This window comes from Megalops cyprinoides, chromosome 13 (genome assembly GCF_013368585.1).
Source record: "Megalops cyprinoides isolate fMegCyp1 chromosome 13, fMegCyp1.pri, whole genome shotgun sequence".
NCBI lineage: Eukaryota > Metazoa > Chordata > Actinopteri > Elopiformes > Megalopidae > Megalops > Megalops cyprinoides.
The window spans coordinates 14952696-14971022 of NC_050595.1; the positions used below are offsets into that span (position 1 = coordinate 14952696).

Genomic DNA, 18327 nt, shown 5'->3' on the forward strand with positions numbered 1-18327 from the left:
CCTCATCCAAAGCTGATGTCATATTTTTCACTTTCATTAGGTATTACACAGCATATGGTATTAGCATGAATTAAATCACATTACTAATGAAGACAACAGTAAGCTGCACAGATACTGTATGAGGAACCACTGGTAGGAAGGCAGGCTGTGTAGGAGACTCAGCTTTGAGATACAGTGAAAAACATGTTTCCATATAGGCAATCGTATATATTTACAGTATTGTGACGTGTTTAAAATATTAAATTTGATATTTATTTTGCAATAATATAATGTACTGTTATTTTCCGACCTGTAAAGTGCATTTTCACATATTGCAAATATGTTCCTAATTTTGCATCTGTACCACTTTTCTCCCAGTAGAAAGCTGGTTATGGTGAGTATTATTTTTTTTAAATAACATGTAAGTTATAAAAGTAACTGGGTGGGTGTAGATGGTGTCTCAAGCAACACTGATGGCTATATTTAATCAAAGAGGTGATTTTGTACAGGAAAAGAGGGGATTTAACCTGCTGAATACAAAGCAAGGTGAACTCTCATTACAAACCTTACTAGCTAACTAGCAAGTTCAGCTGATTTGATACTCTACCTTTTTATCTTCCTAGTGATTGATATTACTAATGTAGAAAGAGCTCACTATCTTGGTCAATTCGTAGGCTTTTTACGGAAGGTATCTAATGGGCTAGCTTCTGAATCTTTTAACCCAGAGATAGGCCTACGTTACAGCTGGCTGGGAATATCAAGTCTAAATTTAGGATGGTAAAATTTAATTCGGCTGATTGTCGTCAACAACACAAAGCAGTTTTAACCCATTCAGAAATATTTTCCATATACATGAACTGACATATAAATCTACATATATACATTAAAACGGTATATTTATTTATTTAATTGATTTTATTCTTTTATTTCTGTTTTCCCCTTTTGAGAAAACGCAAAGGAGCAGGGCCAGGATGGGTTGCGACAACTATTACTGTGTTACGAGTGCAACGGTTGATGGAGTTGCCTGGCATGTGGTAAAATTTGCATTTAGCAGCTACCTTATTTTACTTTTTGTAGGCTGGCCACAACAGGTTCGTGGAGTACTCATCAATTATTCATTGTGAGCATTATCAGACATCACCAAGTAGGTCAGACAGTTGGTGAACAGTTAGGGAAGGCTGGCTTAAAATGTCTTGTTTGGGACACGCTCCATAGAATTGTTTGAGAGGGAAAGTACTGCTGAAATAGATTTATGTGCAATGGCACTCTTGACATGACAGAATTGTTCAATATGAAAAATACTGCTCAGATAAGTTTATGTATTTGGTTTTAAGGCACTGCAAGAAACTAAGCAATTTGTAAATGGAATTTTTTAGCCAGCAAACCACTATCTGTAGTAATGGCTAATTATACAAAAAGGTATGTGCAAAATAACCAGGCTGCTCATTAATTCATGAAAACAGTAGTACGTAAGTACATAGTAATGCTGATGTTGTTCATGTGCATACCATTTATCTCAATCATTTCTCTAAATTGAAAATGATAGGAAAGGAAATGTATTTCAGTATTTTTCAATATTTATTATTTCAATATGCAATAATATTATTATTTTTAAAGAATTTTTATATATCTATTTATTTTATTTCTGCTCCCAGAATTATATACTCACTAAATACCCATTTTACAAAAATGACTGTGTACCAATGTACCACTCCGGCAATGTTGCTATCCCTCTATAAACCCAAGACACTGCAGTAAATTACTGCCTGTCTTCCTCTTTGCTCTTTGAGAAGCAGAAAAGTTGTCATATTCATAAAAAAGGTTGTTAGGTTTTTTTGCCATCGTATCCTGCTGAATGCATGGGTTGAAAACTAGAAGCCTCAACCAAAACATTTCCTCCATTCCTCCAACATCCTTTTGTAACTCTCCCCAGGTGGGACAGTTTACATCCCAACCATAGAGCGTCATTCATATTGGTAGGGAAAACATATAGACGTATAAGATATGTGTTAATTCCAGTCACTCTTCATGCTAGATTTATAAAAATACATTCAAATGGGAAAAAGGGGTCTATACTTTATTGGCATTACAGATTCAACCAAATAAAAGGGGACAGAGAGAAACAGCTCATTGATGGAAATAAATTGTTCAGCAGAAGAAGATCAGTAAGAGCAACCTTCTCCCTTAAGTAAAGCCTAAATATGTAGGAAATTTTGGGAAGCAATCCTCTAAGCCCCAGCAATGATGCTTGCTTACATGGAGATGATCCACACCACTTTGTTCTGACATACTGTCATCTAAGTTCCAATCTATGGTTCAGACAGTAAATATGTGGGGCATGTTCTCAAAGTAAGACTGTGAGCTACACACAGATTTGTTACCCAGTATAACACAAGATGGTGTTTCAGATGAGAGGCATCATATGCGTGAGTCACAAGACATTCAAGGAACGTTAGATGCTTAACTGCAGTTTCAGCTTTTTGATCTGAGAGTTCAATGAGACATAAAAACGTCAAATGTAGCTCACTATTCTTTCATCATTTTTGCATTTCAGGAAAACAACTGGAGTTGTTTTGCCACTTGGATTTGTTGACTCATCATTAAACACAGAGAGCTTAGCGCTTATCTCTCAGATGTGTTGCAGATGTTTGATACCCATGAGCTTAATTCTTTTCTGCTGTGCTAGTGCAAGAATGCAAATTGTGTCCTATATTGACACCATTTTTGTCCCAAAGTACCATTAGAAATAAGTGGCCAGTCTGTCATTTTTAACTAAGCAGGTTGTAAACAGACAGGAAAACTTCAAGTGTTACCATCATTCTTTTTAAGTAGTTAGTGATTTTGTACAGTATTTTTTCAGCATAATGATCTTGGATCTTACCCAGTTCCATTTTACAATACTAGGAGTTCAATTCATTGGAAAGTTTCAGTCACTTAGACTCAACATGTGATGTGCAACCTATTTTTGCACACCACATATGCACCCCCAGCCTTCAATATTTTTCCCCTATTGATGGATGTCTCTCTTCTTTCTCCTCCAAATTTCCTCTCTTCTCACATTTACACATGGACACACGGACCTGAAATTGTATCAAACTTAATGTTACTCTGCACAAATGCACATGAATTCTCCTTATCCGTATTCTCGATCATCCTGCTGAAGCACCGACATTGCATAATTCATTTTTAGTCAGTGTAGTTGCATTAGACTGTGTTGAAATGTCACAGTGAAAGGTGGATGTTCTATGTTATATAGCTATACATTATTATTATTTAATTAACAGCTATTGTCTTTTCAGTAGTTAACTGAAACTAGTGCACACACCTTTTGCTGTCACTGCGGAGGGTGTCAGATTGGATGTACTAAAAAGTATTCAGGAATATTGGGTGGGCATAATACTGATGGATTGAGATTGCAGACCCTGGCACCACTGCACCTTTGACCAAGAGTCACGACACCTGTCAAGATCGAGATGTCGTCATGCCCCACTGTCATGCTGATGTCAGCAACAGTGCAGATGAACTTTCCAGGAATGGACTGAAGTCTTCTTCAGCAAATAATCACGGTTTTCTGTAGACCACTTCAATGTGCACCGATATGTGTGGCACAGACCCACATTGATAGCTGAGCTGTCAATGGGGTGGTCCAAGAATGATGTTTCAACACTCCTGCCAGAATAATTAACAGAACTCCACTTCTGGTGAATGTAGTGCCAAATGAATCAGGACATGGTCACTGTGATGGCCTTTTTGACGCAGCTAAACTGGCAGTTACAAAACAAGAAGGAACATGGTGATACTGATTCGACTACAGATCTCATAATTAACATTTTGAGAACTGAATATATTAACTTTACTTCCGAACTTCAGTTTTCTGACATTTTATTGTACTTCTCATTGTAGTAGTAAATCTGAATGAAGTAAGGAATAACGAATCTTGTTGAGTGAATGGCAGCTGAAAGATTTGTGTCAGGAAAGCTCTTGTTCTCTCTGTCAAAAAATCAGGTCTGCATGGTAAATAATAACAACTGCTCCCTCAAGTGGTAGTTTTAGAATACTGCAGGTTGCTTCTGTGCAGTTGCAGTCCCTGAAAGTTCAAGTCTGTTTTCTGTCAAGGACCCTAATTGTCAAGATTTAGACTGAATAAAGCTGTATTTATCTATTGATACATTTGCAGTACAACTTTTAAAAGTGAAGGCACCCGCCTCAAACATCTACTAATCCACTTTGTGTACAGCAGTTACTGCATTGATGTGAGTGTAGTGTTGTCACAGGTTTAGGCTTTACAGAGCACGCAGTGCTAAATGTTATTTTTTAAGAACATGCTTTCCCAAAAGCCAAATACATTACACAAAACATTTTTTGTTTCTCTTGTCGTCATCATTGTTGATGTTGTACTTGAAGGTTCATCCTATTTGAATTAAACGTTCTGAAAAGATCAGCTTCTCTCAAAAGCTGAGGGAATGTTACCTTCATTGGTCTCGTGGAATGGGGGCAAATTTTCTTATTGTACACTGTAATTAAATTTTGAGGTATATTTGGGACTTTGTCAGGGGATTTTTTTAGAGAATGTAAGTGGTTGGTATTTTTGCAAAAACTACTACTTAATAATATTGTACCAATTAATCAGCTTGTGATATAGACATAGTTCACTGCTTGGATGGCATGTTTATTTTACAGTTCCCCTCACTAGTGCTGCTGCTGGTCTCTGGAGCACATTGAGGAAGTGTAGCTGGGATTCAGGCCAACACCACAGGCATGCACGCACAGACACAACACTGTGGTCTTGGCGAAACTACAGGAAGGGTGTGAACACATTTTTGTAGAATGCTAAAGTGATTACAGTGAACATTCTGTCATTTACTTAATTAAATGATACTTTCCATTGATGTAATAACTCAATCTTGTAACTTGTGAACACTAAATGAAGAAGAAAAATAAGAAACAGGAAAAATGAGAAAATAAAATAAAAAATAAGAAATAAGTACTTTTTAATTTCAGGCTTTGTAAACTAAAATCAAAACCAATTCCATGAAGATTTCTTTGAAGATTTTTATATAGGAGAAAAGGAGACCAGCACAGTGGTAATACAAATCATTTATACCGCCAATCTTATCATACTAATGCTATTCTGTCAAACCAAAAATAAATACACATCAGGATAATACAAGCACAAAGATCACATTTGACTCAGAGGCCAATTCAATATACTACAATCTTAGTGGCAACAAAGTAGACTGAACCAGAATGTCAACAGGTTGGAACTGATTTCATAAATACAGAGAGGATCACTAGAGGTAAGATATTCATGATATGTATAATGAAAGATAAATTAGACTCCCAAAGGAAATATGTGGACAGATAATAAATACATTTTTCTATGTTGTATGATTTTTCAGTTTCAGATATCCAAGGCTCACCTACACAGAGTTAATATAATTTTTTAACTGAAATCAACGAAAGTCAAAAGGCCACTCCCCAGATTTGCTTTATAAATGTGATGTGTAAAGGACAGTATGATAGAAAGTTTAATGTTCAAAGACAAAGCAAGATGCTCAAATTGTATCAGCTATCTAGCTACTTTGTAATTTAAGACTTATCTGCTTAAAACTAATATCACCAGAAAACGCCAAAGTGGGAAATTCAGCCTGAAAAATAAAATGCACAGGTTGAACCACCTGCTGTTCAGTAAACATGCAGACGCAATGGAACATATTTGGTCATGAAGACCATCTTTTTCTTTTAAATGTACCAGCATAGCCTTTGGTGGGACAACAGCATGGCTAGATTATTTGTCACCACTTACCTCATATGAACATAAAACTGAAATACAAATACATACATTACTCTGCTTTGACAACAGATGAGAAGACAGACAGATGACTAATGACTGACAGTTGCACTGTATCTGTTATACAGTTATTATGGACTTACTTGTATTCACTGCAGTTAGGTAATTATTTGTCCATCTATGTCCTTAAAAAAATATGTCGAATGAGCAAATGAGCAGGCTGGTTAATGAAGTATGCATGTAGCTGTATGAAAACCATTAACTGTTATTTTTGGTATATTAAGCCACATTAAACCACACATCAATCCTCATAGCATTAAATACTTAATGTGCACTTAATAGCTTTTTATTTCTGAATAAGACCTCATTCTTCAGTCAGAGTTTGATATCTTGAAAAGCTGTTATGAGAAAAGGTCTGAAGTCTATTTTGATGCAATTTTTAAGTCTATTTATATGCAACTATTAGCTGTGGTACATTACACCTGTAGAGGGTTTTTCATGTTAAGTGTTTTCAAATGTCCCAATACTAATTGTGTATTTCCAGCTCCTTTAATATTTTAGAATCAATTAATTGCTGTATGAAGACACAATGGCATTAATAATGCCCTTTTCTACCTCAAGGCTCTGGGCTACATTCAACCAGTCCATCACATGACTATTCCTTAACTTCAGCCGTCAAAAATTTATTTCTGATGGCCATTTCTGTTTAAACTGAGTGACAAACAAGTCAATTGCAAAAGGATCACAAAGAGCAAAATGTGCACACTATGAATGTTTAGGAGGAGACATATAACCAGCTGGTTGAATCACACCTTCATTATGACCACTCCCCCACTTGCAGTCCCACACCAGACAACTAAAAGCTTCAATGCGCTATGATGAAGAAGGGAAATGTAGATCCCATTGCAGACCTTTTAGAGGAAATGTGTCAACAACTGGTCATGATTTCTGAACTGTGAATGGGAGATCATTCAATGTGCATTAGACACTCCTTTTGATAACCATAGTTAATGATGTCTTTGCAATCTCCATATATATCCAGCTGTTTCACAGGCGGTATGTGATGTCTACACGCCTTTTCTACGTGGGCGGCAGAAAAAAGGGATGTGTCAATTCTCTGAGTGGGGTGTCACTGAGAGTCATCAGTAATGACAGAAGACAAGAGGGGCCATTTTAAGGGGAAATTTCAATTGTACAGGGCCTGGTTACAGAGGGAGAGGATATACAGATGACTGCTGTTGGTTACTAAAAAAAGGAGTAGAATCAAAATGAAAGGTCTATGCACATATAAGGTCTAAGGCCACAGGCAAATTCCTGTAAATGCACAATATTCTGGAGCAGAGCAGAAGAAATTCACATAATGCTGTAGAGCCTGTCATTTCATTTTGTTCTGTTTGCTTTTTGTTGGGTATTTTCAGGAATGTCAGGTATTTTCCTGGGTTCCTGTAATGCAAGTGTGATAAGAACATAAAAACACTTGAAATTTTCTGAGTGCATGAGAGTGGAAAAACAATGCTTCCTGTCAGTGTGAAATTTATTTTTCCACTTCTGCCCTTCAGTTCTTCTTAACAAACTTAGTTTTTAATAGTTCCCGTTATCCATTTGACTCTTTTAAAAGTTCTCAGTCCTCAGGCAAATACCCCCAACTTCCTTTTGCTGAGTGTAAGGAGATAATGCCTTTCTTCCAGTCTAGTTGCTCTTCCCTGTACATTTTGAAGAACTACAATATTTTTTATATTGTGGTGAGCGGAACCAATCATAGTATGCTAAATGTGGTCTGCAACAGGGGATTTTACAGTTTGAACACCACCTATTTTATAATTATTTCTATGTCTCAATGTCCTGATTTTGTTTCTTCACTACAATATCTAGTTCCTGAAAGCTGAATCTATCACAATACCTGTGCTTTTTTCATGCTGTATGCATTCTAGCTTTGTGGCCATGTACAGATGTTCTTTGCTTATATCATATGCAAGTCTGTCTTCATAAGTTATGTTTGATACCTGGAATCAGTCTTTTTACTTTCTCTGGACACAGTACTTCAGATGAAGTCTAATGAGGGCATAGCGCAATAATATAATCTCCTTTAACTTATAATCAAACATACCTACAATATTTATTCTTAGAAATATACAAAGTGTTCTTGCCTTGTAAGCATTGACATGTCAGTTTTGGAATTACTTTGAATACTTAAATATTGACAGTTTGTCTGTCTTCCATTAATTGAAATAATTCTACCATTTTTACAAGATAGCATGCTGAATACCATGTTAATGTAAAGATAGCTTGGCAGCTAGCAGTCATGCTGTATTAATTATCACTCCTTAATATATAGGAAGCATGTGAAGCAAGTTTGCTGCCACAGAAAATAAAAGCTTTGCTTGCTGAGCATCTTCTGGTAAAACCAGAAATGACTTAATCTGTTTGCTGATAACAAATTGTTGCACAGGAGCAGAGACTACTCTTTCTGCAGATTACATACATATGTACCTGTGCTAAGGTATGTAAATGCAAACTGGGGAGTGTATTATGCCAGTGTTCTGTAAAATATTTCAGTGGCAGACAGGTCAGACAGGTTCCTGCTTCCAAAGAATTAAATAAAAACTCACTGAGAGATAAAGGTATCTATATATTCATTATTATCATCATATTTCAAATTAGCCCGCACTGGAACGACCTTCATTTGCAATGTCAGGATGTTAATAAAATGTATGCCAACAGTCAGAAAGGTGAAATGGGTCAGATTCTTTTGAAATAATGAAACAAAATTGTACTTGAGCAACAAAGTATTTAGTAATATTAGAAAGTATTTATAGAATGCTTAACTGATCATTAGTTGCATCTTTAATGATCAGTCTGAAATGCAGCGCTGCCTTTCTAAGATGTTGTTTGGTTATGAGGCAGTTTGGTTGAAGAGCCTTTGAAACAGGGAAGTAACCAAACATTGGTAATGGCCCTCTTTGGTAGACCTTGACATTAAAATAGGAGCCTGCTTTGAAGGTCTAAGACCCTCCTCTCTTCTCTGACATGTACCTGTGGTGGTCAGAAAGCAAAACACACACATTCAGTTCTTGTGATGACTGTCCCATGATGACACCGCCCCCACAAACACAGAATCCCCTTTGCAAATACAGAAATGGGAGAATGACATGTAGAAGGAAGCACTTGTGACTGATTGTGAGCTGTGATTGGTGTCTTGTAGGATCACATACTAGGTGGGAAGGAACTGAAACCTTTGTACTGCACAGTTTTTAATTTTTTTATTTTATTATTTTTTTTTGAGTGCCACTGAAGTGTGCCTGTCAGGAATCAATTCAGCAAAGTAGGTGCTGCAGCAACAGCAAAATTGTTTATTGAGTAGTTTAATATGTATATGGCTGCATGTCTGCTGCATAATGAATGCACTTGTTGCTGAAGAGTTTATATAAGAGTTTATATAATTCACATTTGTTTTGTATGTAGCTGCTGAATTGTACTTTATTGAAAACTCTCAGCCATCACAAGCGCTAACGTCTCTGGAATGAGGAAGTGCACGGTACTTTTGGAAAGTTGTGTCAACGAATAGTCCATCGCGTTCGGACAGTTCTGTATTCACTCTCCTATGACAGATGAACCACCCAAATTGAACGTAAGTAGTTAATGATAACCCATCATTATCACCATCAGAGTTTTACTTTATTGTGGAATGTGTCGTGTCGTGGGTTGTGTCGATTGTTTAACTTAGAAATACGGGAAGCACTTTTGGTTTTAGTTTTAGTTTTATTAACTTACTTCAAGGGACTACAAGGAACACGTTTTTAACGATGCGCCATTCGTTACAGTTTTCGAATGTCCCGTTGAAACGATGCACTTAGAGAAGTTATTGTCTCCTGTTACACAATGACACACTAACAACACGTGGTTTTAATTCATATTGGTCATAACTTGATTATTGTCAGACAGGTGCTGTTTTACTCAGTTCTTCTGATTTCAGACCTTTCGCGTCTGATAAATCATTTCTAGTACATCAGAGCGAATTCATACTTTACGCCTCAGTGCAGTCTGTTGATTAAACATCCATATTTTTTTAAATAGAGATAAAATTATGAGAGTGTAGGCTTATCAAGGATCGATTTTCGAGTATTTCCAAAAGCATCAGATTCATAGCTACTGCAGGAAATGTTACTCCAGTCCATGCGTATCAACAAGACCTTTTTTCATTTCGGTAAATGTAAAAGAAGTATTGTGAAAATCTTATTTCCCTCAGGATTAAGAAATATACTCAAAAATTACACGATTAAGAAATACGTATAAGAAATATGTTTCTTATCATGAAGAAATTGAGAGGTGAAAGATTTCCGGTTTCATTTCCCTGCAAATAGTATTACTTTTAAAAGTATGCTACAAAAAGGAAAAATGCATACATTTGTCACCAAGATGGCATTGAGCTGTATTATATTTTCCATTCAATTTCAATCCACTTTAACTGATTTAATTAGTTAGACCCTTGCTGTGAAATGCATGTTGAAATATTTTGTATACTGTCCATTTGTTGCAAGTTTTTTGATCAAAAAGGTAGAAAATTTAAGTTAGTTATTTCCCTCAGTCTCCAAAGGCCCAGTTTACATGAGAATAAATATATATTTATGCTTTAATGGTAATATGTCATTCAGAATTCCAGATGTGGATGTGAATGTTGACTGTCCCCTCCGCTTTGGCCCAGTGTTGACGCGGAGGCAGGTGCTGGAGGATGTGGGATGAGTGCGCAGAGGCTGGTCTGCGGGCAGAGGGAAGAGCTGCTGCAGGCACTGTGCTGCGGTGGAGCCGCTGAGGGGCTGGAGAGCGTGCTGGACCTGCTGCTGGCCTGGGATGTGCTGGTGTGGGAGGAATACCTGGGCCTGCGCACACTCGGCCGACCATTATGCGCCTGCGTCAGGGAGCTGCTGGACTTGGCGTGCGTCAGGGGAGAGTCTGCGTGCGCTCTGCTGCTCGCTGCGATCAGTCAGGTCCTCCCGGAGGCGCCAAAAGCAGGCCTCTCCTTTGGGGGTTATGAGCAGGGACTCACCCCACCTCTGGTGGGTGCAGACCCCAAGTCTGCTGCCCAGGGCTTGATGAGTGACAGGCCCAGCCTGGTGAGGAAGCTGAGGGGTGGCATCGCCGCTGCGCTGAAGGCCCTGCTGGAGTCTGGCAGTTTCACAGCCTATGACTGTGACGAGGTGCAGCTGTTGCTTTACACACCCTCACAGCAGGCAAGCAGTCCAACGGAACCGGCTTAACCACTCTGCATTCACACACTTATGGAAGGACTGCATCGAGAGCATACCTCTTCATCTAGGTTGTTTACCGCAAGGTCTTTGGTTCCCACGTGAAGTTAATCAGTTCTCTGCATTAGTGGATTTCCATACAGACTTTTATCACATGACAGTCAATTTCATGATATGATCTTGTGGGTAAATAGGCCTATAATCCAATTCAAAATAGTAAATAGTAATTCAAAAAGCTGGAAAAATAAATGCTATATTTTATGATACAGGCTAGACGGCTGCTGGATCTGGTGCATTCCAAAGGGGAAGCTGCAGCCGAGGTTCTGTTACAGCACATTCAGCAGAAAGAAGACTCCCCCACATTACCTGACAATGAGGAACATCCTGCAGGTACAGAAGCCCCCTCTATGAGTTCAGCACTATATATTTGGGGCGGCAGTGTAGCATAGTGGTTAAGGAGCAGGACTCATAACCAAAAGGTTGCCGGTTCGATCCCCGCTGGGACACTGCTGCTGTACCCTTGGGCAAGGTGCTTAACTCACAATTGCCTCAGTAAATATCCAGCTGTATAAATGGATAACATTGTGAAGAACTGTAACCTATGTAAGTTGCTTTGGATAAAAGCGTCTGCTAAATGAATAAATGTAAATATTTATTCATAAGTGCTTACTGACTTGCCTGGAGTCTGTTCCCATTTTATTTTTTAAATATTAACCCAAAGTCACTAGATAAAGGATTTTTAAGTCTCCATCACAGTTAACTTTCAGCTCATCATTAAGTCAACCTGAGCTAATGTCGTTTATGCTCAAAGCTATTGATAAAATGCAAACCGTAGGCAAATTTTTATTTGCATCGATTGTGCCACAACTTGGCTTGTGAATTGTGATGTGCAACCATCCATTTCCACCCCTCTAGTGCAAGCCCTTTTGTTACGTCAGCACTGCCCTTTCATGTTGAAGGCTGTAGCATAAGTCACCGCTCCTGAGATGCATTGCATGATATTGTGTGTCCCGTTGCAGAGTGCCTGCTGTATCAGAAGAAGCTCCGCAGCACAATATCTGCTCAGTCACACTTCCTCGGCACTTATGGCGGCACGGGGACCCAGTCTTTGGATGAAATCTACACAGAGGCCCTTCTGGAGGTGGCCCAAGGCTCCGGCGAGGCCCAGCAGCCCCTCGGCCTGGAGGACATTCTGGGGCAAGCGGGGACGCTGAACGAGGAGGCGGACACGGTGCTGGTGTCGGGCGAGGCCGGCAGCGGGAAGAGCACTCTGCTGCAGAGGCTGCACCTGCTGTGGGCCAGGGGGGCGGCGCTGCAGGACTTCCTCTTCCTCTTCCCGTTCAGCTGCCGCCGGCTGAGCACCGAGGAGCGGGAGCTCTCCCTCAGGGAGCTGCTCTTCCTGCACTGCTGCTGGCCCGACCGGGACCAGGACCTGCTCTTCCAGTTCATCCTGGACCACCCGCACCGGGTCCTCTTCACCTTCGACGGCATGGACGAGCTCAGGCTCTGCTTCTCGGACGAGCGGAGGCACTGCTGCCCCACCCAACCGGCTCTGGTTCCCACTCTGCTTTTCAACCTGCTGCAGGGGTCCCTCATGAAGGGCGTGCGGAAGCTGGTGACCAGTCGGCCCGAGGCGGTGAGCCCCTCGCTGAAGAGGTACCTCCACAAAGAGGTCGCGCTGAAGGGCTTCTCAGCCGATGGGATTGACTGCTTTGTGAGGAAGCACCATGGCGACCCCACCGTCGCTGCCTGCGTTCTGGATTCCCTGCGTGCTAACACAGCGTTGTTTGGGCTCTGTCACATCCCCGTCTTCTGCTGGATCGTCTCTCAGTGCAGCAGGGAGCTGCTGGGCTGTGGCGACGGCAGACCACAGACCATCACAGACATCTACCTCATGGTTCTGCAGCACTTCCTCCAGTGCCGTTCACCCCGTCGGCCAGCACCGAGCTTGTGCTGGGTGCAGGATCATGTGGGCACGTTGATGCGTTTGGGCCAGCTTGCTCTGGACGGCTTGGAGTCCTCTTCCTATGTGTTTTCCAGCATTGAGTTGCAGAGGTGTGGTGTAACAGAGGAGGACATCTGCACTGGGTTCTTAATTCAGAGTCATAACCTTTCCTCCCCAGAAAGAAAACATTACGAGTTCTTGCATGTCACTCTGCAGTGCTTTTTTGCCGCTGTCTTCATAGTCTTGAGCAACACCATTGACCAGTCAACCTTGGCAAAACTCTTTCGCCCTCAGCACAGACAAGACTCGATTCTGACTAGAGTGTGTCTGGGGTCATGCTTGTCTGCCAGCTCCAAGCAGGAGGGAGCACCTGAAGGGGGTGTAGAGGAAGCCGAAAGGCCCAACATGAGGATCACTGCCACTTTTGTGTCTGGGCTGTTGTCCCAGCGCCACCGCCATTTGCTCCTGCAGGTCTGCCCCGCCCCCGCCATGGACAGGAAGTGCCGGCAGGTGGTGAGGTGCCTGTCCAAGGGCATGCAGAAGCACTTCAGGTCCATCCCCCAGCCCGTGAAGGGCGAGAAGAAGAGCATGCATGCCATGCCGGGCTTCATCTGGCTCATTAAGTGCATCTATGAGATGCAGGAGAGCAGCATTGCTAGGGACGCCGTAGCCAACCTGGAAGTGGAGCACCTGAAGCTGACCTACCTGAACATCGGCCCGGTGGAGTGCACTGCCTTGGCCTACGTGCTCCAGCACCTGAGGAACCCCGTGGGGCTTCAGCTGGACTACAACTCAGTGGGTGATGTTGGTGTGGAGCAGCTGCTGCCCTGCCTGGAAGTCTGTCACTCCATATAGTAAGAGAAAAAACACCCCAGCTCTCTGTTTTATATCAATATGTAACAGTTTGTCAAGTAATAATGTACAGTATCAGTCAAATGTTTGGACACACCTGATTAAGATAGCGGGAAACATGCATTCAAAGACATTCTGATCTAAATGCTGCTTAAATGCTTGAAATTTGTTTCTTAGACAAATACAGATAGTGAATTTGCCTATGTATGAAATCTTTCCAAAAAAAAAAAACCAAAATTTAAAAAGTATTTTTTGGCTACTTTGAAGAATCTGTAGAATCTTTAGAATCTGATAGTTTTGGTGTGTTTTGATGTGTTTTTTTGGTCATTGTGATTTGGTCATTATGTGATTTCATAGTTTTTATGTCTTTACCATTATTCTAAAATATGGAAAATAGTAAGAATACAGAATAAAAGTTGTGTCTGAACTTATGACTGGTACTGTACATTGTGAAACACAAAACATCCAAAACAAAAATGTCTTAATGCTTTCATCAATGCAATCGATATTCATTTCAATTAAATTCAAATTCAGAAATTTTAGCTCAACTTTAAAATTAATTTTAAATGTTTTTTTTTCATACTCCTTCAGTCTCAGAAACAATAACATAACAGATGAAGGCATCTGTAAACTGATTGAGAAGGGTGTCCAGTGTGAGAACTTTCAGAAGATTGCGTGAGTACAGTTAATGGCATTTCCAATTAAACAGTTAAAATGAAGTAAGAAGTGTGCGGCTGTGGGTGGTAAGCAGCAAATAGGGTAGGGGGAGAACTAACCTTTGTTTGATAATTATCCAGAACCTGTTTTTGATAATTTTGCAGTCACAAATATGGCAATTTAAATGAGGACACCCTATGAACAGATCATTGCTTTTAATGTGTTTATTATGTCTAATGTGGTAGCTCTTTCTTTGTGCTCTTTCCATGAAATCATTTTTGTGATAATGAAAAAAAAATGGTTGAAAAGCGATTTCAGATTTCTGTAATGATTAAAACCAATTTGAAGAGCATCAGTATAATGATGCTACATTAGACGCAATTAATTTAAAAGAAATCAGGTGCAGATGGTTGATACCTACTAAAACCGACCATTTAATTACAAAAAATAAAGAGACACAGAAAGAAAAAGAAAGGCCATTACCAGTTGCTAGTTCTCTGGCTCTCATAGTTGTACTTCCTTGGCCAACACTGATCATAGGATAGGGATCTGTATCATAAAATTTGAGTTTTGAGTGAGAGTATTTGTATCTCAGTGAGAAGATTATTTACTACGTTTTAGAGGTGTCATAACTAACTGACTGACAGTTTCATTCAAGAGATGAGCTCTGTGTTTTTTAGACTTTCATTTAATTATCTTTGCAGACTCTTCAATAACAAATTAACTGATGCCTGCACCAAGCACTTTGCTGAACTACTAAAAAAGAGGCCAGATTTTCTCGCTTTAAGGTGAGTAAGTTGAATCTTTCCCTTAAGGTGAGCAAACCGTTATTCCTACTGTATACCAAATATTAGACATCAAACATAAAATACAACTTTCTGAGGACTTAACTGACTAGTTTCTAAAGGTCTCAGCTGACAGAGAATAGGGAGATGTGAGTGGATGAACTCCCTCAACTTTCCTGATTGACTGCAATTATCTTGCAGGCTGGGGAACAATTATATCACAGCAGCAGGGGCGGAGCATCTGGCTGAGGGGCTGAAGTCGTGCCAGTCGCTACAATACCTGGGGTGAGACAATACTGTTTCAGAAAATAGTTATTTCCAAAAATATTCTGCATGGTGGTTTTGAGATCTGGGATTGTCTGAATGTGAACATACATTTAAGGTAATCCAAATTCGAAGACTCTCCAATGGTTCATTTTGTGCCAAGTGTACCAGTTTCATAACTTTTGGTGTTTAGAGGTTAAGAAATTATATGAATTTATGTCTTTAAATGTTGGCCTACAGCAGTTGTGCTCTGCCTCATTTTGATTTTCCTCTGTTTTAAGGCTGTGGGGGAACAAAGTAAGAGATAGGGGGGCAGAGGCACTGGCCCTGGCTCTACAGAGCTGTTCCAGTCTGGTGTGGCTCAGGTAAGAAAAAGTGATCTTTTGTGTTGTGGCTACCGCTGTACCTGAGTATTCCAACAGTTACCATGAATTCCCTGCTAAAGGTTTGTTGCTATATATCTATGGATGTTGGGTGACACTTCCTCTTAAGAAAGAACTTTCAGAAGTAATGTCCAGGGCAATGGATAAATGGACTGTATAAAAACTAATTTCATGAACAACAACAAAAGCCTGTGGCCCTTACATTTCCAGAATGTAAAATGAAGAATTAGAGGCATAACTATTGTATAAATGGGTTGGACTTTATCAGTTAAAGTAATTGTTGTGTGCGTTTTGCCTGTTTTGATAATGGCAGACAGAAACACTTGAACACTTTAAAAGTAATTTGAACAAGTGATGTTGGAGGTGCTGACCCTGTGTTACACTGTTGCGACAGCCTAGTCGACAATGGGATTGGCAGCACTGGAGCTCACGCCCTGGCAGAGCTCATCAAGAACAGTAACACACTGGAGGAACTATGGTAAGTGGCTGGACACACACTGTCAGTCTCAAAGACTATAAGGCTTCACAAGGGGGCTAAAACAAATCAAATATCAAAAAACTGTGGAGCTTCTTGTACAGTGTGCTGTGCTGATGCACAGTTGAATTGAAACATGTCTGGCAGACATGTTTGCTCATTCAACAAGAATACCATCAGGCTGAAGGTGTGTGTGCTATTTTATTTGATTTCAGTGATGAGGCAAGTGATCACTCATGCCCTAAGGACTCCTGGAATGATTGCTATCTAATATGTTTTACTGTCTGTTTTAGTAAATTGATGCCTGGACCAGGGGACTGGGTACCTTATATTTTGCATACTTGATTTGTTTCTGGTTCCTCTGTTCTTCATTTGGCATCACAAATAGGTTAACCAAGAACTGCATTACCAGAGAAGGGGTGGAATATCTGCTGCAGGCACTGGAGAAAAACACCAGTGTGAAGTCAGTCTGGTAAGATTACCTGCAGCTAAACTTGGACAAATGAGTGGCTAATGCACATGTGTGGTCTGGGAAAATTCAACAATGGACACGTCATTGAAGTGCTGTGTTTGCATATATATTTTTCTATTTGAGTACTTTGTGTTTAGGATATTGTACTTGGATATGTTATATTTACTTTGTTTTCATCACAGGTTTGGCCATGCTGGTCTGGGGAATTATATACATTTTTTTTCTCTCACTCTCTACAGTCTTTTAAAGTCAACAAACCCATGATATCATCATGTTTTAATTATCTCTGAATGGATTGTGTTGCAGGCTGTTGATTAAGGCATTATTCAGATTCCTTGCCTTTCAACCTATATTCATATTTAGGACACAGTTCACATAAAATCTCAAGTATTTCCTGTTAAAACATTTGCATATAATTCATTTACTTGTAGGATTGTTTTAATTTACCTAACATTTGATTGCAGGAGAAAAGGACTGGTAAATGTGAAATTATTTGAATCTTTTACTATTGTATTTTTCTGAGTGTTGCACAAACTACCAAATTACCCACCTGATGCACAAAGCACAATGCCTGCTTTTTGGGTGCTTGAGTGAGTGCATACACTATGTTTAAAAAGTTACTCTTTTTTATCCATCTAGATTCATTTATGAAAACACATGGAATGAAAATGCCACACTGTTGCACTTTAATTAGGCCTTTTTATTTTATGATTTGACTCATTTATTTCAATGTGTTATTTTCATATTTTCATATTTACAACTTGTAAGAGTGTTTTTTTTTTCTGTCATCCTACAGGTTGAAAGGAAATGACCTGAGCCCAGAGGAGGTAGAAGAATTCACTCAGAGGGAGAAGCGGCTGATCTTCTAAAGGTGGACGTGGGACTGAGGTCACACGATTATTCCGTTGGACTCAGCAGTGGTGGAGCTATTATAGAATTAATAGATTGAAGCCCCTGCTTCCCTGTCCCAAGTCACTATAATTGGTCTGAGGTGGTGAGTCACTGATAACTCCATAGCTCCATAGCTCCACCCATTTTGGGGTTCAGGAAGTCTTGCCACCATTGGATGGTAGCAACTATGATCTCCTTAAATAGTTCTACATCAAATTCATTGTTATTTAATAAAAAATGATTAGTCTGAATATGACACTGTTCAGTATATTAATAGTGTTTTGTAGGCTTAGGTAAAGTTCTCAGCAATGACCAAAAAACTGAAAAACAGTGTTAGAGAAGAAATTTTGGTGTTTCTTTACACTAATGCACATGGTCAAGCTATTATTGAAGTTAAACAAACATTTTCATGTAAAGTGTCCAGCTGCTATACCTTAACTTACAAAAGCACTGTTTATTATTATCCAAAAACTCCTACAGAACACATCAGATATTGAACTTTCATCATTTTTGGGAACCAACTGCAGTGAAATTATTGCACCAATGATCACATATCAGAATCATCATATAAGTATAATGTAGATAACCCT

General features: G+C 39.7%; 1 protein-coding gene across 1 annotated transcript; it reads left to right on the forward strand.

The window, feature by feature from the left end:
* Positions 1–9328: 9328 nt before the first annotated feature.
* nod2 (nucleotide-binding oligomerization domain containing 2) lies at positions 9329–17873 on the forward strand. Its single transcript, XM_036544007.1, has 11 exons — positions 9329–9398; positions 10473–10998; positions 11283–11403; positions 12033–13812; positions 14402–14485; positions 15172–15255; positions 15454–15537; positions 15798–15881; positions 16294–16377; positions 16763–16846; positions 17643–17873. Exons 2-11 carry the CDS (start codon positions 10507–10509, stop codon positions 17713–17715), a joined length of 2970 nt encoding a protein of 989 aa, XP_036399900.1. The 5' UTR covers positions 9329–9398; positions 10473–10506; the 3' UTR covers positions 17716–17873.
* The last annotated feature ends 454 nt before the right edge of the window (positions 17874–18327 follow it).